General features: G+C 50.0%; 1 protein-coding gene across 2 annotated transcripts; it reads right to left on the reverse strand.

Annotated features, from left to right (window-relative positions):
- Positions 1–1,313: 1,313 nt before the first annotated feature.
- On the reverse strand, positions 1,314–19,771 carry NPHS1 (NPHS1 adhesion molecule, nephrin). Of its 2 annotated transcripts, XM_028123541.2 has the most exons (30): positions 19,755–19,771; positions 18,635–18,825; positions 18,312–18,527; positions 18,106–18,228; positions 17,789–17,917; positions 17,204–17,285; positions 16,728–16,831; positions 16,411–16,538; positions 16,141–16,312; positions 15,800–15,957; positions 15,440–15,584; positions 15,206–15,330; positions 13,812–13,998; positions 13,508–13,637; positions 13,166–13,338; positions 12,626–12,766; positions 12,404–12,544; positions 11,522–11,643; positions 10,391–10,562; positions 10,136–10,292; positions 9,889–10,040; positions 8,400–8,511; positions 8,135–8,316; positions 6,539–6,595; positions 4,244–4,363; positions 4,075–4,099; positions 3,893–3,968; positions 3,641–3,734; positions 3,429–3,544; positions 1,314–1,445 (listed from the first exon to the last, which is right to left on the reverse strand). In XM_028123541.2, the coding sequence occupies exons 2-30, from the start codon at positions 18,690–18,692 to the stop codon at positions 1,314–1,316; spliced, it is 3,729 nt and encodes a 1,242-aa protein (XP_027979342.2). In that variant the 5' UTR covers positions 18,693–18,825; positions 19,755–19,771. The 2 variants fall into 2 exon arrangements, with proteins under 2 accessions (XP_027979342.2, XP_087884546.1); XM_088028420.1 differs by lacking the exon at positions 4,075–4,099 and having other exon boundaries at positions 3,893–3,982; positions 4,233–4,363.
- Between the last annotated feature and the right edge of the window lie 1,164 nt (positions 19,772–20,935).

The raw sequence follows: 20,935 nt of genomic DNA on the forward strand, positions 1-20,935 counted from the left end.
AACCAACCAGGAAAGCAGAGCCACAATACATAGAAAAATAGACCCTTCGTGGCTTTGTTTCAGTACTGGATCCAGCCGTGCTTGAAGCCAGCATTCCCCTGCCGTTGTCAGCTAGAACAGCCAAATAAATTCACTTTCCTGCTTAGCCAGTGTGGAAACAGAATGCTGTAGGTCTCTTCTTCAAAAAAGAAAAATACACAATGAGGAAAATTCTACTTTTAGGAATCAAATCATCTTTTAAATTAAAGAGGGATTGTTTGGATCCCAGTGCATTTGTGTATTCAAGTGCTGTAGTGTAAAAGCTTATTTTAGTCTGCACTGATAAAAAATAATAATACGTTGATGAGCATTTGAACCTACAGTTTTGATAATATGATTAATCAAGTAGAAGTGGAGGCCTAAATGAAGATTATACTTAGCTATACCCTGTTCTCCATGAAAATAGGCTGATTTCTCAGTTTTTCTGTGATTCAATATAAACAACAAGAATTCTCTTGCTGGGCTGCTTTATTAAGGAGACTGTTTTACAAATCACCTTTACTGAGGTATAACTTATGTACCGTAAAATGCACCCTTAAGTACAGTTCAGTGAGCTTTGACAAATCTATACCCCATGAAACCACCGCCACAATCATGATATAGAACATTTCCTTCACCCCCAAAAAGTTCTGTTGTGCCCTTTTGCAGTCAGTTCCCTTCTCATGGCCCCAGGCAACCACTGATCTGCTCTGTCCCCTTAGATTACCTTTGCCTGCCTTAGAATTTTTATAAGTGAAATCATACAATATGTATTCTTTTGTGTCTGGCTGGTTTTATTGTCTTTTTGTTTTCTATAGAGTCTATTTATGTTTACATGTGTGTCATAGTTTATACATCATATTTTAGATACTTGTGGAAAATAATAAAATAAGTAGGATATAACAGTGGTTCACAAACTCCACTTATTAGCCATTTCACGTGTAGTTGAACTCGAACTATTTTTAATATGTCTTTCCCAACTTCTGGAAATTTTACTTTAAAAAGTATAAAGGCCCTGGAAGAGCTTTTCATTATTGAGATGTCTTTTACAATTCACTGTTTCCCTTGGAGAAGTTTAGTTTCTAAAGTCAGCTCCCAGAGCAATCTTATTCATACAAGCCTTGTTGGCACCAGCTTGAATCATCTCCTGTCACTTACACACACCTCTCTTGAAAATAGTCCCATTCCTTTGTGTCTTATGGAGCTCACTTAACACGCTCAGCCCATGTTGGAATAAAAAGGGCCATTAGAATATTATGTCCTGCAGGTGTAGGAAAAGGGTGTTGAGAAGGCTCTCACACCAGATGTCCCCTCAGCTCAAAGGGTAGAGAATCAGGTTCCATAGGGTCCAAGTCTCCTGCCACCCGATCATAGATTCCTCTTGTATCCTCATATGTCTCCTCAGGTCGGCAGGGGTCAAAGGGGCTCTGACAAGCAAAGGTGGAGTTAGAACCATAGAAAGATGCCCTATGAGTCATCATGACCACTCCAGGAGAGATACACACTCCTACTCAACTTCCCAGAAAAAAAAAAATGTTTCAGTTTCTAATGATGAGGGAAAAAATCAACATATACAAAGAGGAGAGCGATTATAATGAGCCTCCATCATGAACCTCCATGTACCCATCACCTAACTTCAACAATAGCAACCCTTGTTCGATCCTGATTTATCTATATCTCCATCTTTTCATCTCCTAACCTCACTAACTGGGTTGTTTTTATGCAAATCTAAGATTTCTCATGATTTCTGTCAGAAAAATAATTTAAATGTCAGAAATATGAAACCTTTAAAAGTACATGATACAGAGAATTGGAGTGGAATGTGAGTCATGATTCTGTTAGCCTATAAATTTCAAAGTTTTCATCAAAATAGAAGACAAAAAAGACCATGTAGAGTGGTTGTTACTGGAGATGTGCTTTCCCCTAGGATTGGGAGCAAATGGTGGTTTTAGCTCCGCAAACTTTAGAGCCAATTTGCCCATGGGCCAAATACAGCCTGCTGCTTGTTTTTTTACTGCCTGGGGCTAAAGATGCTTTTACATATTTTAATTGATGGGAAAATACCAAGAGAAGAATATTTATGACGTGTGAAAATTATATGAAGTTCAAATTTCAGTGTCCAAAAATAAAATTTTACTGGAACTTAGCCACACTTGTTCATTTATGTATTGTCTATGGCTGCTTTTATACTACAGAGGCCGAGCTGAGTAGTTTTGAAAAGGACAGCAAGCCCAAAGTTTTTACTATCTGGACCTTTACAGAAAAAGTGTGCCGATTGCATCTGTGCTTTAGAGGGCACATATGGTTCAGCACCATGGACAGCATTTTAATGAACATTATTTCCTCGCTGGTGAGAACAGTGCCCCATCTGGGACAAAGTTACAGAGGGAAATCCTTGTCCCAGAGGTGCCAGAGCATTAGCCAAGGCCACACGGAAAGTCAAGGGTTCTGTGCCACCTCCCTTACAGTAGGTGGGGTAGTTGATAGTCAAAAGGGTCTGTTGTTCTTGCCTGCCCAGTCACCATCTTCACTTCCCTCTGGGCTCTCTGTTCCTCTCTCACTCAGTCCAGTGGATGGCCCCTACTCTCTGATGCCATGGCTGGGCACCCGTCCAGACCTGTCCAATTAGCATAGTCTTTCCCCTGCCTCAGTGGTTCAGCAATAAGTATGTGACCAAAGCTAGACTAATAAAGTGTCAGTTCTGGGACTTGAGAGGTATTGGGAAAGAGACACTCTCTTTCTCTGAAGGTTACCAACCTAACGGGATACAAACCTGCATTTTCTGGGGACATCTCTAGGGAGGAAACTCTGGGTCCACCTGGGTGGGGCCTGAAGACTATTCTGTTCCTTGACTTTTCAATTAAGTGGGCCAAAAATTTATTTCTCTATACCTCTCTGTTTAACCAGCATAGTGGAGAAGGCTAATTATCCAGTAGAATGCATAGCTTCTTTCTTCCATGGTAATAGAAATGTAGTGAGGCATCTAGATGCCAAGCTGGACTATATTTCTCAGTCTCCTTCATCGTTAGGTATGACCATGTGACTGTGTTCTCATCAGGGAATGAGTAGAGTGTACCATATCTGGGCATACGCCATAATGCTGGGTTGTGCCTCCACCACACTCTCTTTTTCCGTCTCCCACCAGTTGAAACCCGCAGTGAACTAGCCTATCTATGCAAACTTGAACAATGCACTAGAGGATGACAGAGGAACACAATGGAAAGAACTTGAGTTCTGAAATAACCATCTGTAATAGGGTCACTCACCTCTGATTGCTATGTGAGAAGGAAATAGGATCGTAGCCAGGCCTTTGTGCTATGGCGTCTAGCTTACCCTAACTAACATAAACAGTAGGAGGTGGGTTTCTGGCACTAGCCAGGAAAAACTTCTGCTGATACACATCTCCTCACCATTGGTACTTCATCGTAGAGGGGTCCCCAGGCTCCAGGTGGGGCATACAGTCTTTCCACCTCATCATACAGGTGTCCAGGAAAAACCATATCCTCCTCTTCAAGATGTGTGAAACCTGGAGTTGGAGTGGAAAGAAGGGATGATGAGGGCACCTGTCCAGATGTCAGGGGTATCTATGAGCAGAGGGAGCTCTGATATGGTCACAACTCACCTCCGGGATAATACACCTCCTCCAGTGTTGGTGGCAGCCGGGGGCTGAAGTTCTTCATGGAGTGGTAATATGGTTCTACATCCGTTGTGCTAACCTGTCAACACCCCGCCCCCCCAAAAAAAAACCCAGATAAATCTTTTCTATCCTCTGGCTCCATAGTTCCCAGAAAGGACAATGATTAACCTGAAGTTAATGACAGAATTTTAGTCTGCCAGTTCCTTGTCAGCAGAGCTTCCAGGAGCACCCCCTCACCGTGGAGCTTTGAGTGTCTCTGTCTCCGGTCCACTGGCTGTCCTCATATTCATTCTTGACTCGGTCCTCCTCCGACCTTCCAGGACAGAGGTATGGAGGGCATCTTGGTGTTGACTCAGACACCTCTCATCCCCAAACCTCCTTCCTCAGAGCGTTTCTTACAGAAAAATATTCCCACTTACCCTGCTTCTGTCTTCTCTGTGATGCCTGAGGGAAATAGGGAAAAAGGGATCAGAGACACCCCTTCTCTGACCAGACAGGCCCTGGGAGACTTTCAATATGGAGCAGCCCCAGGGCTCTTTGTCACCCTTGGGCCTCCATCCCCGCAGGGGAAGAATGGTCTCTCCTCACCTTCAGCAAGACGCCTCAGTCTCCGCTGCCAGAGGAATCCCCCAACACAGGAGATGTTAGAAAGCAGCAAAAGACCCCCAGCAGCAAACAGCACAGGCAACAGGGGCAGCTCTGTGGGTTCTAGGGGAAGAAGGTACCCCTCAATGAACCCAAAACAATTGGCTCTAGGCCCAGAGCAGCATTCTCTGAGAAAGCCCATTTCTGACTAAGCATAGCCCCTCTTCCTAGGTCAGGGAAGCAGATTGGCAGGGATTTCCAGGTCCACTCCTTCTTGCCACCTCAGGGCAGGTGGCTCCTTTCTCAAGTCAAGCCACTAACAGTAGGTCCTACCTGAGCCCTGTGCTGTAGACTCAGGTGGTAGCTCCAGCTGGGCATTCAAGACCTCTTCCCATGTATTCAGCCTTGCCTACCAACCATAGACCCTGGTATTGGACCCTCCAGCCACACAAACTAACCGCTGGAGCTGTTTCCAGAATCACTGAGGCAGAGCCACACCCCTAAGCCTTGGAAGAGTCAAATGTCTGTCCTTAAATGTCCTTTCTGCTCAACTGATTTTCTTCTCAAGTGACTTCCTCTCTCTTTTTTTTTTAAGATTTTATTTATTTGTCAGAGGGGTGAGAGAGCACAAGCAGGGTGAAGGAGCAGAGGGAGAGGGAGAAGCAGATTCCCCACCGAGCAGGGAGCCCAGTGTGGGGGCTCAATCCCAGGACTCCAGTATCATGACCCCAGCTGAAGGCAGACGCCCAACCGACTGAGGCACCCAGGCACCCCAGATGACTTCCTCTTCGCACAAACTTCAATTCCAGGTAATATTGGAGTCCTCTGCTATGTCTCTAACGACAAGACTAAATCCCTCTAAGTAAACATCTGCTCAGCATCTATCTCCCCATCTTCTGCTAACAGCACTCATTTTCCTTTGAGGAAATAGCCACTCCCTCACTCTTAGACTGTATGTTCCCACAGATCTCCATGGAGGACATGTGGACCTCCCTGGCCGACCGATAAGAGCACCCATCCCTCTTTCCACAGTGACCAGTTCAGACCCATCCAGCATTTGACCCAAGGTAGACTTTTGCTAGAACATTTAGGACACTCCTCTGCTGGCTGCTGAGAAGTGGAACAAAACTGGAGGTATCTGGAGGGGGGGCAGGTACTTCTTTGCCCTCTTGATGAAAGAACCTGAGAAGGAAGCCATCAGAGATGAAGGCAAAGTTGAGAGAGAGAAATAGATCCTTCGTGAAAATCATGAGCACCTATTGGAGTTTTCAACTTCACAAGCCAAGCAATTCTTTTTATTGCCCACAACAGCTGAATTTCTGTCACTTGCAACCTTCTTCTCAGGTTTTGGAGGGGGATTGTTAGCAAAATGGTCATAATTCCCTCCCTGTAACTACACTCTTGAGTAGTCCCCTTCCACACTGACTCGGAGTTGAGACATGTCACCTGCTTCAGCCCATGAGACAATATCAAGTGTGACAGAACCAGAAGCTCAAAAGTGCTTGGCTGGTCCTGCTGCTCTTGGGACTCCTGTGACCACCTCTTTGTGCACAAGTCAAGGAGAAGGAGAGACATGTGGCCCAGTTATCTCCATCGTCCCAACCAAAAACCAGGTTGTCAGATACGTGAGGAGGAGGCCATCCTAGATCATCCAGTCCCAGGAGAGCCTCCAGCTGCCCGTAGCCCAGACCAGAACTGTTCAGCCACTCAGAATCAAGAGAAACAATGGTTGTTGCTATTAGTTCCCATGTTTGAAGTGGTTTATTTTGCATCAAAAGCTGACTGATATGGGGGCACCTGGGTGGTGCGGTCAGTTAAGCATCTGACTCTTGGTTTCAGCTCAGGTGAGGATCTCAGGGTCATGAGACTGAGCACCGTGTGGGGCTCCACGAGGGCCCATGTCCAGGCCTGTCTCAGCCCCGTGTGGGGTTCTGCCTTAGGCCCCCACCTCCGGCTCCACGCTTAGTGGGGAATCTGCTTAAGAGTCTCTGATTCTCCCTCTCCCCCGCGTGCTCTCTCTGTCTCTAATATAAATAAATGGATCTTTAAAAAAAAAAAAAAAGCCAACTGATACAGGCTCTGTGCAGGGCATGGAATCAGCTAATTCTTTCAGAATTGAACTGAATTAGGCAGAGAGAAAATGTGTTACATCCAAGAAAGAGCAAGAGCTTAGGATGTGCATAGGGGACAGAGCTAAGTCTTAAGGGGCTGTGGCCACAAAACAGAGGTGGTAGGGTTGGAAACCAGAAGACTCTATTCTCAGGGGAGAGAGGGATATTCAAGGGATTAAAAACTTACCTGCAGGCTGCTCTGTGGGCAGCTGGTAGTCAGGTTCTCCAGAAGGCTGGTCTAGACCTGGGGGGTGGATATAGAGGTTGTGAATTAACACCAAGAATCTGGGTAAGCCTTCAATATTTTGCAGTTTCCTATTAAGCTTTTCAACCCATTTTGAGGAACTGATTTATGGCTTCTCAGGAATATTTCAAATAGAGCTGCAAGTTGCTGATAGTAATGGCAATACTATCAATAGCCATTCTAATGCCAATAATAATAGTAACGATGATGATAATTATTGTTGATGGGTGCTTTATGGTATGGAAGGTCCTTTTAACCCAAATTATCAATGTTGGAGGGTTAACCAAAAAAGATGATGGGCTCTCAGAATGACTTAATGGAGGTATTAGTTCTAGAGCAAGCAAAGTGAGGTACAAAGTACTTTATGCTTTAGTACTTGGAAGACTAAGGGGGAAAGAAAGAGGAGGAATGGGAGAAGAGAAGTTCCTTACTTCCATAAGGAAGAAGGCTGCTCTGTCAAGAAGGGAAAGACAGAGGGAGCTTTAATGGACAAAATAAATAGAAGTTGAGCAGGGGGCATTTCTCTAAGTCAGTATTTACATAGCACTTACTTTATACAGGTCCCTGTTCTAAGCACTTCAAGTAAATTAATTTAATCCTCACAACTGTCTGAGAGAGACCTTAGTTTCAGTAACAGGCACAGAGATCTGAGATAGCTTATATTTAGATGCTGAGGCTCGAAAATGTTAAGTAACTTGCCCAAGGTCTCATGACTGGGAAGTGGCAGAGCTGGGACCTGAATCCAGGCTTGTCTAAATGAGGCTCTGTGTGATGAGCTGCTACACTACCGTGCCTGCCAGAGTCCAGCGTTCTCATTAGTCATATGAAGGAATTTGTCCCTTTCATCAAAGTTGCTGAATTTGTTGGCATCAAGTTGCCCATATTATTCCCTAACTTCCCCCTAATGTCTGTAGGGTTAGTAGTAATGCCCCCTGTCATTCCTGATATGGATGTAGTTGGGTCTTCTCTCTTTTTTGCCTTGATTCGCTTTATAAAGGTTATTGACCTTTTCAAAGCAGCAGCTTTTGGTTTCATTGATTTTTCTCTATGGTTTTTCTGTTTTCTAGTTCACTGATTTTTGCTCTTTATTATTTCCTCCCTTCTGTTTACTTTGGGTTTAATTTGCTCTTCTTTTTCTAATTTCTTAAGATGTGGAAACTAAGCATCAATCTGAAGCCTTTTTTAAAATCTAAATGAGCACTTAATATTGTAAATATCCTGCTCACACTGCTTTAGCTGCACCCCACAATTTCCGTGTTTTCTTCCCATTCAACACAAACGTTTTTCTAATTTCCCTTGTGTCATTAATCACATTCAGACAGAATAGTTTAGTGGCTAAAAACTGGTTCCTGGATTCCATCTGCCTGAGTTCCAATCTCATCTCTACATCCTTCTAGCTGTGTGAACTTCAGCAGTTTGCTTAGCCTCTCTGGTCTTCAGTTTCTTCATCTATAAAAAGGGAATAGTATCTACTTTGCTATATCACCCCATAAATCCCCTGAGGAGCTCTGCAACCTGCTCAAGATTGTCCCTTCCCACCTGGGGTAGTGATAGGAATCTGGGACCCCTTGTGAGTTAGTCCGCTGTCCCCCAGGGCATTGCTGGCCAGCAGCCAGACTCTGTATCGTGTAGAGGGCTGCAGCCCAGTCAGTGTGAAGGTGGTGGCCTCAGGTGGTAGGACATCCACGTAGAAGAACCCTGGTGTCCCCAGTGCCTCGTATCTGCATGAGAGGGAGGGCAGTCATTCAGGGAGGTGCCCCAGCCCTGTTGGCTGCCATCCCTTCCTGCCCTAACAAGGACCCACCTGATTTGGAACCTCTGTGGCAAACCCCCATCAAAGCCAGGTTTCCATTCCAACCCCACCGAATATGGAGTCATGCTCACAACCTTTAATCCTGATGGGGGATCTGGGCGACCTTTGAGGAAAAGGATGAGGGGAGTAGTCAGAGGATACAGAAGGGTTCTAGAAGATTCCTTCCAGGTTTTTCTAAGAATGATTTTAAATATATAGTTGATTCTCGTGAGTAGTGGTGGTTATGTTCTATAACATTGCTACGAACACTGAATTACAGAACATCAAATCATTGCTTCTGGGGGAAATGCAGTTAGATTCCTGTGAACCTCCTGTCACAACATTTTCATCAACTAGTCAATACATGACCTTGTTTTTTCTGTTTCTGTTTAAAAACACCTTATTTAATGTATCTTATTGATTCATTAACATTGAACTCACAGCCAACAGTGTTATAATTTGTGTTTGAATGAAGCTTATCCAACAGAAGTGTTTTCTCCCTATCCTTAGGAACTCTAGACAGCACATCAGCACTATGGCTAGGGGCCACTTTAAATAACAAAATCACTAACAAAAGGCACAAAAGTGCAAAAAATATGGGACTAAATAGGCTGCAAAGAGGACATTTCCTTATAGGATGAAAGCTGAAACAAGAAAGCAGAGTGTCACCTTGTTCTACCCCAACTGAGAATGTGCTCATTTGGGTGACTCAATTTTTTTACCTGCTCTGTACATGTTCCTGAATGACCAAGAAAGCAGCATGAGTATTGATTTTGAGGTTACAAATAAATTTTAGTATGTAGGCAAATTTGCAAATAGAGTTGGCAAATATGAGCATTGGCTGTATATGACATATGTTCCCTGTGTGGATTTTTTGGTGCCTATGTCACATTCATTCCTTGTTTCTTCTTGTTGCAGAACCCTGAGTATCCTTTGGAAAACCGTTCATTCACATTCTCAGGCCAGGTGCTTCTGATGGAAATGACTCCACTCCTTGTAGGAGAGATCTGTGACCGAGCCAAGCCAACCAGGGTGTCGCCTTCCCTGACCACAAGGTTGGTTCAGAGGTGAGATGAGAGCTGAGTAGAGCCAATGAATCGTAAGTCTAGTACTTTCATGCCACTGTTTGGAAGAGAAAAAATTCCATTTCCCCTGGGAAGTCTAACAGCCTCTATGAGGAGCCTTAGAATAAAGCCAACACAGAGAAAAGCAGACCTGAGAGTCAGAGAGTTCTGGATGACAGCTGAACCTAAATCCAGCAACTCCAGACTTTCTACTTTTCAATTACTTGGGCCAATAATTCCCCCCCTTCTTTTCCTTGCTGTGGGTTTCCCTGAAGATCCAGGCTCCATTAGGATTTTCAGGGCAGGCAGAAACTCCATCCCCGCTCATAAATACTTCCTCAGGTTTTGGGAACACTGCCATTCTGGGCCAACCAGAGACTTGGGGATTGACCCAGGGAGCATCCTCCCAACACCCTCACAGCCCACTCCCACCATACTGATGCTGACGAGTTGAATGTTGGTGTGATCTGAGCCAAGGGGGTTGGTGGCTGTGCACGTGAAGAGGGCGTAATCCTGGGCTGCAGACACGTTGGCAATGGTCAGGAGACTGCTGTGGACCCCACCCTGGTGGTATGTGTGCTCTGTGTACCTGGGGAGAAGGTGTGGCAGGGATTCAGGAAAGGTAACTGGGGTTGGGGGACCAAAGTTGGGACTAGAGTGCTACCTGGCTAGGCCTTGACTCACCTGGGATCCTGGAGGTCCAGAGGGACTCCATTTTTGGTCCAAGTGAAGACGATGTTGGGGACGCCTTGGGCACGACAGTGGAGGGTGGCAGAACTGGTGCTATCTCCAGCTGCAGCCACCTTAGTTAGGGGAGTGGGGTGCTCCACCTGGGGGGCAACTAAGAGGAGTTGTTGGTCAACATGAGGTATGTGGAAGGACATGAGAGATGTGAGTTTAGTGGCAGGCCTTAAAATCAGGAGTTTGGGTGTTACTCACATCTGACAACAAGTCGGACCAATCCTCGGGCTGGAGGTGCCACTCCATTGTCCACAATGCACTGGTAAGCACCAGCCTGGGCCAGTTTGGCATGGTGAATTCGAAGACGCCCTGTGGCTCCCTTTGACATCTTCTCCATCTCATCCAGGCTCTGGTCCTCCTCCTTTTCTCCCTTGAGGCACAAGATACAGGAGAATGGGCCCCAAGTCTGGCCGCAGCCCCACTATCCCCCAAACTGGGTCTCTCCTGTAGCTTTATTCTCCCAGACACAATCACCCTCCACAGGTCTAGCAAAGAAAAAATTCCCCCATCCATCTATCCATGCATCCAATCATTTATTCATGGGCCCATCCATTCATCCACCAATCCAGAAAACTATTCGCCCATCCATTTATCCAGTCATTCATGCTCAGAACAATCTATCTACCCGTCCACCCATCTATTTAACCATCCATTTCTGCATCAGTTTATTCATTTATCTATCCATCTGCCTCTCCTTCATCCATTTGTGCATTCACGCATTCATTCATCTTCCTTCTACCCGTCCACCTATCCACCCTTCCATCTCTCCACCCATCTACCCCTTCTGTTTACTCATACCTGCACGTACCCTTAAATACATGCAACTGTTCATCAGTTCATCCAACTACCTGTTCATCCATCTCTCCATCTCTCCATTGACCCATGCACCCATCCATCCATCCATCTATCCATCCATTCATCCATCATTCTTCCCCAGACATCTTTCCACTAATGGTGTATTTATTCATCCATCTACCCTCTAATCTAATCAATTTATCTATTCATTTTTCTCATTCAACCATTTAGTGACTCATCTATTCATCATTTATCCATGTATTCACTTGTCTGTTTGTCCATCTGTTCTTTCATCCATTTATTCATCCATCCACCTACCTATCCATCCACCTGCCTGCCCACTCACTTGGTTATGTATCCACTCACGCACCCATCCATCTTCCATTCAACAGTTAGTTAGGTCTTGGAGGATGTCCCAACAAATATGTAGTTATATAAGATCATATAGCTGTGATCCCTCCTCCCAAGGAACTCACAGTCAAAAAACCACATCCCCCAGCCCCTACCTCCATTTACCAAAGGTCGGATCCTTACCAGCCTCTCCCAGTTGAACATCCCTGGAAGGATGGGATTGGCATCAACAGTGCAGACTATATCCACAGAACCCCCGATATTCACCTCAGTTGGGTCCTGGAGAGCTCGGATAGTGGGGGCATCTGGGGGAGACAAGGGGTTGGGGAAGGCATTTGTGCCCATACAGAAGATGGTGGGAGAAGGCCCCAGGTGGAAAAGGTGTCTTAGAGGTGCTCAGGAAAGTTACAGGTATGAACAGCTATGATACATTCTGCCCTTTATGCAGAGCACGTGGAGTAATGTTCTCAGGGTTGGTGAGGCATTCCCTACCCTCTACTGTACTGTGCCTCTGTGGTGACAAGAATAGGTCTGGGCGACTTCCAGGATTATATGGAAGTGGATCTCCACAGTGGGCTTGGCTTCCTACTTTTTTTTTTTTTTTTTTGAGAGAGGGAGCTCCTGCACACGTGCATGTGTGCAGAGGTAGAGGGAGAGAATCTTAAGCCAGCTCCACCCTGAGCACAGAGGAGCCAGGGCTCAATCTCAGGACCCTGAGATCATGATCTGAGCTGAAATCAAAAGTCAAGACGCTCCACCGACTGAGCGACCCAGGCGCCCCAAGGCTTCCCGATGAGAGTAACTCCCATGTAGGTGGCCCCCCATCTGAGCAGATTCCACGTATAGGGCCTCTCTAGTGGGCAGGGTTCCCAAAGTGGAAGTGACTCCATCACAGTGGAGGCTCCCAGAGTGGGAGGCTTTCAGGATGGGTGAACATCCCAGGGTAGGCGGAGCTTCCACAATAGGAGACTCCACAGTGGGCAAGATTCCCTGAGTGGGTGTGGTTACCAGGGGGGCGGGGCTCCCAGAACTCCCTAGTTTCCTAGGGTGATGATGGGGGCTCACAGTGTACATCCAGCCGCACTAGAGTTTCAGCAGTGCCCTCCGAGTTCTGGCAATGCAGCTGATAGAGGCCATCGTCAGCTCGGGTCACATTCCATAGCTGCAGGGCTCCACCAGACAGGATGCGATGCCGAGGGCCACCAGCTGGGGGAGGTCAGGGTGAGGAGCCTGCCAGACCCTCGAGGCTGGGAGACCTGCACCCCTCTCTGTGACCACTCCACGCACCTGGGCTGAGGCGGTAGCCGCGGAAGGTCCAGTTGAAGGCCTCCGGGGCAGGGTTGGCAGATACAGACACCGGCAGCAGTGCCTCACCCTGCTCCACAGCGGTCACCACAAGCACCTGCTCCCCTAGGAACTCTGGAGGGTCTGTGGAAGGGGCGCCACCCGGAGTCAAGATTGTTGTTAAGGTTGGGGTCTGGGATGGATTTGAGATCAGGTACTGGTATAAGGGTTAAAGTTGGAGTCATGACTAGATTTAAGGTTGTGGACAAGGTAACAAGTTCAGAGCTGAGCTCGGCAATTAGGTTCAGGAGGTTAGGATCTAGTTTAGGAAAAGGGTAAAGGCCAGAGTCAGGTTAAAAGATGGAGAGAGGGTTCAGGAGGGTTCACAGTCAGGGGTTAGAATAGAGGGAGGATAGGAGTTGGTGTAGAGCCAGGGCTCAAGGATAAAGTTTCAAGCTTTAGAATGGAGATAAAGGGACAGTGTCAAGGTGAAGACCTAAGTAGTATAGGGTCAGGAGGGAATCCCAAGGGGGTTCCACATACACAGCACATTGAGGCGGTGGAAGGCGCTCATGGTTTCCCGGAGCTCAGGGCTGTGGGCTCGGCAGGTCACTTGGTGGCCATGGTCTCGGGATGACATTCTCAGAAGGACACTCCTGGCTGCTGCAGAGCCTCTGAATGGGGCACTACGGGGTGGTGTGGCCACGCTTTCCAGCCTGTGGCCCACACAAGGGTGGTAGGGTCAGTTCAGGGCTAGCTCAGGGATGGAACCAGAGCCGGAGGGGTACTAGGTACAGGGCAGGACACCAGGGGCGGGGGTGGGGGGCCAAATGGTAAAGGGGCGTGACCAGAAGCAGAGAGTGGAGGGGCCACTGGCACTCTCACCTCTCCCCCTCCTTGTCCCACGACAAGTTGACAGGAGGGTTGCTGCTAACGCTGATGCAAGTCAAGTTTAATGCATCCCCTGGGCGCAGAGCCGTTGCGTTGGCCAGGATCGTCACATTTGTTGGGGGAACTTCAAGAATGGGTCAGAAGAGCAAGGCTCAGATCCCACTTCCACTTTGCCTAGACCCCAGGCTCTGCCACACACCTCCTGGCTCTCGATATCCACTGTCCCCCAGCCTGGCTCTGGCTTAGTTCCCCGCCACCACTAAGCCCTGCCCCAGACCCTGGCCGAGCGCGCCCTCACACTGCACCACAAGCTGCGTGGATGCGCTGAGCTGACCCGCCTTGCATGTGAACTTGGCCTGGTTGTCCGACGGACCCATGATCAGTACAAGCTCTCGGGAGAACGTGCTCCCTGACTTCTCCAGACTTCCCAGCTGCACCCGCCGTGGCTCCTGGGGTGGCCGCGGTTCGGTCACCATCCGGGAGTCCTGAGGGCAAAGACTGACTGGGGGGGACCGTGTAGCCCTGCCATTTCCCCCCCACCCCCGAAACAGCCCCATTGGGTTGGCTGCCGCCAGCGCAGATAAAGCCTTCGTGTGTGAGGAAAAGGGTCCTCCTTACCCTGGCACCCAGCTGAGTTAGAGGAATGAGGACTGGAATCGAGCACTCCCAGCCGGAATCTCTCCCACCTACCTGGGGCCGCAGAGCCCCACAGTTTTGTGGTGGGATCTGGCCTCCAGTCCCACGCCCCACCCCTCTGCCCCGCCTCCTCGGCTCTCTGGAGGCCAGCCATGGTTGGTGCCCCCTGCCAACCCTCAGCCCCGCTCCTCAAAATCCATTCCAGCTACACTTAGCAAACAACACATGTCAGGAAAGTCCCATGGAATCTCCAAGCTTTTCCCAGAATTTCTTCATTTTTTCCTATCTTTAGTTCTTTTTCTTAAAATTCCCACTTTCCCCAAAGATTTCCTTTGATCGTTCCCTTAATTTCGTAGTCTTACCACAGATTTCTGAATCCTCCCCCAATATTCTCTTATTACACGAGTCTTTTACTAGAATCCTTTCTTTGCCCAAATTCTTGGCATTTTCCCAGAATTCCATCCAATTAAATTTCATTTCTATAATTCCTAGTCTTTCCCCCAGAATTTTCACTAGCCCTCTAACTCCCCAGGATTTTCTCGGAATCCTGTCAAAATTTCTTTTAATTTTAATGGAATTTCACTTTCTTACCTCCAAATCCCATGAGCGCAATTTAATATTAATAGATTTTCAAATGTTCTGTGGAATAACTAGTCTTTCCCCCAAATTTCTAGCCTTTGCCCATCATTGTCCTTGCACCTGGAATTCTTAGTCTTTCCCTAAAATTCCTGCCATTTCATCTGAATCCCTAAGATTTCACCAGAATTTCCTTTACTTTAAATGAAACTAACTGCCTTTTCTCTAGAATTCCGTCCTCATCTAGAATTCCTTCTTGTTTTCCTAGAATTCTCACTGTTTTCCCAGAATTTTCCTAGGATTCCATTTCATCCTCATGGCATTTGTGTCTTTTCCAATTCCCTACCAAAACTCAAACTCTCCAGTATTTTTCAAGAAATTCACATTTTTCCAACATTTCTCGAGACTCTGGAGGAGAGAAAGGGCTCCATCTCCCCCCCCATTTCTGGCCACCCCCATAAGCCCTTGTTTGGTACCAACCTTGAGCCAGGTAAGAGAGGGGTCTGGGTTGCCCCCAATGGCCAAACACAGGAGCCTAACTCGAGTCCCAGCCCGGAGCCGTTGTCCCTCTGGGGGACCCTCTATCCACAGCTTCTGGGCAGGATCTGTGAGGAAAGCCAGGAAGAGTGGCTTTTCTCTCTGGGCTGGGCCTGAGGGTGTGGGTGGGGAGTCTCAAAGGGATGGGACACCCCTGGGCAAAGGGTGGGGGCTCACATTTCACGTTCAGGGTGAGTGACTTCTTGAAAGTCTCCTTGGCAAAGGCCTCACTAAAGGCCTCACATGTGAGAGTCAGACCATTGTCCTCTCGCCGGACCAGGAACGTCAGGTTGGACATGGAGACGTGGCCACCATGCAGGCCCTGCCAAGGAGCAAGCTTTAGACTTGGCAACGAGAGCACTCCCATCCCCAGTACCCGATGTCTGGGTTCCCCCCGGATCCTAGCAGGGACGTGGAAAGCATCTGCACCCCCTCCTCTGTGAGGCCCAGGCTGCCAGGCCGGTCCTCTCCCAGATCCAGGAGTCATGCCCCCGGCTCCCTCCTCCCTCAGACCCAGGAGCCTGGCCACTGCCTCACATCCATGACCATCTCTTCTGTAGGCACCAGCTGCCGCCAACCCAGCCACCATCGTAACAGGACCCGTGGGCGACTGGACTTGGTGATGCAGGAGAGCGTAACGTTCTTGTTCTCAGACTGGGATGCAGATCCCAAGATGGTAATGGCACTGGGGGGGACTGCAGGGACGACGGACAGAGGAGAGACATGACACTAGGCTGGATGCCTCACAGACCGGCCCCGGCAAGGGGCTGGGGGCAGATGACAAGGTCTTTGGCATCAGACAGGCATGATGTGGGAGCACAAACAGGTGGCTCTCTGGGGCACGGACTGACAGATGGGCAGCTAGTGTCAGGACTCACAGGTGACCTGCAGCGTGACCCCGCGTTCCTGGATCCCTGTAGATACACTGTTGTGAGCCTCACAGCTGAGCCTCGCCCCATGGTCTTCCGGTCGCACAATCATCACTAGCATGCTTCGGGCCACTGCCTCACCATGCTCTGTGCCCCACGCTGTGGACATGGACTGGCCATTCTGGAGACAGAGACAGAGCCAGAGCTGGGCCAGCTCAGGGCCAGCTCCCCCCCACCCCCCGCTTCCCCTTCCACCCCCATGCAGGGCTCTGCCCTCACCTTCAGCCACTGCAGTGTGGCTGGCGGATTCCCCCCTCGGGCCACACAAAGCAGCTCCAAGCTCTGTCCTGCCCGAACGTGCCCCTCGTCCAGGCCTGGCCACTCTATGACAGGGGGTCCTGGGGGGACTGGGAAGCAGCAGTCGTTCAGTGGGCCTGGGGAGCCCATCCATTCTTTCCAGGCCCCACAACCTGCCTCTGAACCCCTGTGTTTCTCCTTGAGAACCTGAACCTTCCATAATCCCTGAACTCCCCCAGGACCCCCCAATTCCTGCTTCCCATCCCCCATACCCACAGTTGACTCAGTTCCCCACTTACACAGAACATTCATGGTGACTGAGACCCGGATGGGAGTGTCCAGTGCTGGGCTGGACCCCTCACAGACCAGGAGCTGCCCATTATCTGAGCTCTGGGGTGTCACCCTGGGGTGGGAAGTTGGGGTTCTGGAGTCAGAGTCATCATCTGAAATTTGGGGAGTCAGGGTGAAGAGGTGGGGATCCCAGGTTCCCACACCTGGTCTTCTAAGTCTCTCTGCTGATTTCCTCTAGGATCTAGAGTTCCATGGAAGAGATCTGGGGGGGTCAGCAGTGAAAATTGGAATCCCAGAGGCCCACACCAGGCCAAAATCCTTGCACTTGATATTCTGGAACTAGGGTTCCCATGAAGATGTTTTGGAAGGTCGGGGAGAAGAATTAGGTCCCAGATGTTCATACCTGATTCTAGTCTCCGTGCTTGGAATTCTCACAGAGAAATTTGGGGGTCAGGCTGAGGGGAGGGCATCCCAAATTTCATACCTGGCTGTGGCCTCTGTGGTGAAGAGTTTCTCCTGGGACCCCGCATTCACATTAGCAGAGATGTCAGAAATTGTTTGTCCACCTTGAGGCAACAAGAGGGCTAGAGGGATGCCGGGTTCCCCACAAGGCAGATCCTGGGGAGAATGGCCTGGAAATCCTCGGGGTGGACATGGTGCCCCCTCCCTCCTGGTTCTGGAGGAAAAGCTCCAGCTCGGTTCCTCCACACATTCGGACCTCCCTGAATCCTGGAGGTCATGGGCCTCACCCCTGCCCTCACCACCTCGCCGGGTTGTGTCACCCACCACCATCACCCAGCTTCTTGCTTCTGTACTACCAAAGATGACACCCATATCTCCATCTGGAGCCTCAACCTTTTCCCCGAGTCCCAGACCGGCAGTCCTGCCATCACTTTGGTGCCTTTCCCTGGATGTTTCCTCCCATTCACAGGGTCTCACACTGGCTTCAACATCTCCCCAAGTCTGTTCCTGCATCCCCCTCACTCAGGAATGTCCTATTTTCTGGGACCTTTAGGAGGACACACCCCCTCCCCACTCCAGGGGCTCCCGCCAGTTCATCCACACTCACTCTGGAAGAAGGTGATGTCAGGTGCTGGCTTTGCATCCCCAGATACACAGCTGACCATGTACTCTTGCCCAGCTACCCACGTGACTGTGCTCCCTGCCTCGGGGGTCAGCTGAAGCACCTTGGGGGGCACTGGTGAGAAAAGATCTGGGGTGAGCTGCCACCACTGAGAAAAATAGGAGGATTTGGGTTTGGCATCTCGTTGTTCATCAGATGTGCACCCCGGGCCTGGGACTGGGGGCTTGGAATCCTGGGCCCTGGGGTAGGAGAGGGCTGGAAATCTGGACTCCTGTGTCCTGGGGGGGGTCTCTCACCCATACCCAGGATGGAGAGGATCACTCTGGGAGACACAAGCTCAGGGCCTGTCTCTGAGCGGCCGACCTGGCACTCATACTCTGCATCGTCACTCAGGTCACACGCTTCAATATGCAGGTGGAATTCACCTGCAGGCGAGACCGGGGGTCCCAGGTCAGGACCCCAGGCAGCCCCTGCTGGTGATTCAGCGTCTTAGGCCCCAATCCCTTACCTCTAGTAGGGTCCCCTTCCAGGCGGTACCTCGGGAAGCTGGAGATCCTAGGATCCGGGCCCAGGAGTAGCCCATCCTTGGCCCATTGCACCACACTGCCAGGGGCGCTGACCCCACACCGCAGCTCAGCAGTGGCCCCCTCCACCACCGTCAAGTTTTCAGGCAGAGCCCAGAAGCCTCGCGGGGCTGAGGCAGGGAGCGGCAACTGGGCCAGGCCTGGGGACACGGGTGTCAGCAGGAGAGGGCAGAGGGTCTGTCTGGAGAACATGAATGGGAAATGAGGGCCACGTGGTGCTGGGTCACAAGACCAGGGTCCCACTCACCTGCTGTCAGCAGCCCCGTGAGGAGCAGGGGAGCCCTGATGGGGGTCCTCAGAGCCATCCTGGGTCCTCTGCCGGTGGCTCCCGCAGTGTCCACTGCCTGCCTCTCCTCTCTGTCTCTGTCTTTCGCTGGGTCCCTCTCCCTATTTCTCTGGCTTTTCTTATTGTCTCTCTTCGTCCATTTGTCTCCTTCTCTTTGTTTTCCCCTCTTCCCACGAGTCAGTCTCTGTCTCTCACCTTTCCTCCTCTTCAGTCTCACCCTTCTTCCCTCCTGCCACCCCCACCCCTGCTCTCCTCTCACTATTCACAGCCCCTCAGGGAGGACTCTGCTGCTCAGAGTCCAGCAGGCTCCAGGAGCCCAGGAGAGCGATGAGGCTGATGTGGTCAGTGGCAGAGACCCAGCCCGATGCCGTCCTCACATTGCTGCCTCCCCCAGGTGCCCTCCCGAGTCTTCAGCTTCAGGCCTCTGCCCAGCAGGCTCCTCCCGGCCCAGCCGGAGCATGAAATCCCCTGTCAGCACATGCCAGGAACATTCCACGGTGCCTCCCCAGGCCCCATGACCCCGAGGGCCTGGCTTGGGCCAGGGATAAGGGGCAGCTGGTCAGACCTGGGTGGAGAGCTGGAGCCAGCATGGGGAATAGGACTCCCCAGCTCTTCCTTGCCCTGGCACATGACCTTGGCAAGTCTCTGCCTTCCCAGAGTAGACATCTCATTGCCATCAGGGGTCTCTGCTGGAGAGTGTGCAAGTGTGTGAGAGACTGCAAAAGTGCAGGTATCTGTGTGCATACGTGTGTGTGAAGGCATGACCATGCGTGTGAGCATGGGGAAGGTGAGAGTGAAATGTGATCTGTCAAAGTATGTGCAGGAGTACGTGTGTGTGAAAGAGTGTCTAAGGTATATAAGTGTGCAGGGCTGTCAGAGTGGGTGGAGTGAAAGGCAGGTCCAAGACCACCTGCACTAAGTGGCTACAGGAGTGAGCCCAGCTTGGGAACCCTGTGGCCATGTGAGTTCTAGTTCATGAAGCTTCCCTCTGTCTCTCTCTCTCTCCCACTCCCTCCCTCCATTAGGTGGTTACATCTCAGGCAGCCTTTACCTATGTCACTGTCTCTCTTGATGCCTCTACGTGTCTCTGTTTTTCTGCCTTTCTGTCTTTGTTCTCTCTATCCCTCACTCCACATGCTCTGTCTCTCACACACCAGACGGTCAATAAATATTTGTTCTCAGGGCGCCTGGGTGGCTCAGTCTGTTAAGCATCTGCCTTCAGCTCAGGTCATGATCCCAGGGTCCTGGGATGGAGCCCCGCGTCAGGGTCCTTGCTCGGCAGGGAGTCTGCTTCTCCCTCTGCTGCTCCCCCTGCTTGTGTGCTTGCTCTCTCTCTCTCTCGCTGACAAATAAAAATCTTTTTAAAATATTTGTTCTCGGTCAACATTTGACTACACCTCTTTCATTTGTTTCTCCATCGCTGAGCCCTCCCGGTTGTCACATCTTTGAATTTTATAACCCTATGCTGCTTGGCCTGCCCTCCCCATCCCAACGTGCACACATACAAACTCACATGGGATAAGCTTCTTCCGCCTGCTTATCTCCTGCAGAAATTGGAACTGCCCGTTTCCTCCCCCCGCCCCCACCCCCACTCCCTTCTCTGGTCCTCCTCCAGGAACAAGATGAGGCATCTGGCCTGAACCCCCACAGCTCCATCCTTGATGTTCCCTCTAGTCTTTCTCCTTCCCTCCCACTACTGACTCCCCGCCCTCCCCCACATTCCCTCTCCCAACTGCCCCCCACACCTCCTGGGGAATGGTCTGGATGCAGAGCTGAAGGTTCTGTCAATAGGGGCTCTCACCAGATGGTGTCCCTCAGGGCTGGGGTGTAGAGCTGTCAGTTGCTGGGACCTTTAATTAGGACAAACCTTCCACCCTCCACCTTGGCTGTTTTCCTTCTCTGGATGCTCCTGGGATCTCCCACTCTCCATTTTTCCATGCCTGTGGCCCAAGAGAGCCAGGAAGGGGAAGCAAAGTCAGGTGTCTGGAAAAACAGCCTTACTAGCTGACTTCCTCCCCAAGACTCAGGAGTCCTGGCTCCAAGCTCATCCTCTGTCAAAATCCAGGCGCTGGATTCCCCAAACAGAAGCCGGCTCAGGCCCCGGAGACCTAGAAGTCTGGGTCCCAAGGACCCACCGCTCTCAGACTCAGGAGTCCGGGCCTGCCGCTGCTTCTCCCCAAGGACCCAGGAGTTCAGGCCTCCAACCCTTCCCCCCACCACACACAGGACTTAGGGCAGATGTTCACTGTATGTGATTTACAA

Source organism: Eumetopias jubatus, unplaced genomic scaffold, assembly GCF_037043125.1.
Source record: "Eumetopias jubatus isolate StellerSeaLion01/CBP00866 unplaced genomic scaffold, mEumJub1_p1.0 scaffold_10, whole genome shotgun sequence".
In the NCBI taxonomy this organism is placed as follows: domain Eukaryota; kingdom Metazoa; phylum Chordata; class Mammalia; order Carnivora; family Otariidae; genus Eumetopias; species Eumetopias jubatus.

Excerpts from the sequence above, each read along its gene's own strand:
- NPHS1 (XM_028123541.2), bottom strand. The coding sequence starts at position 18,692 with ATGGCTCTGAGGACCCCCATCAGGGCTCCCCTGCTCCTCACGGGGCTG. Across the intron at positions 8,512-9,888 it reads CATTCAACTCGTCAGCATCA|GTCGCCCAGATCCCCCATCA; the intron begins GTATGGTGGGAG and ends TTTTCCTCAAAG. Across the intron at positions 6,596-8,134 it reads GATTCCTATCACTACCCCAG|GTCTAGACCAGCCTTCTGGA; the intron begins GTGGGAAGGGAC and ends TCCACCCCCCAG.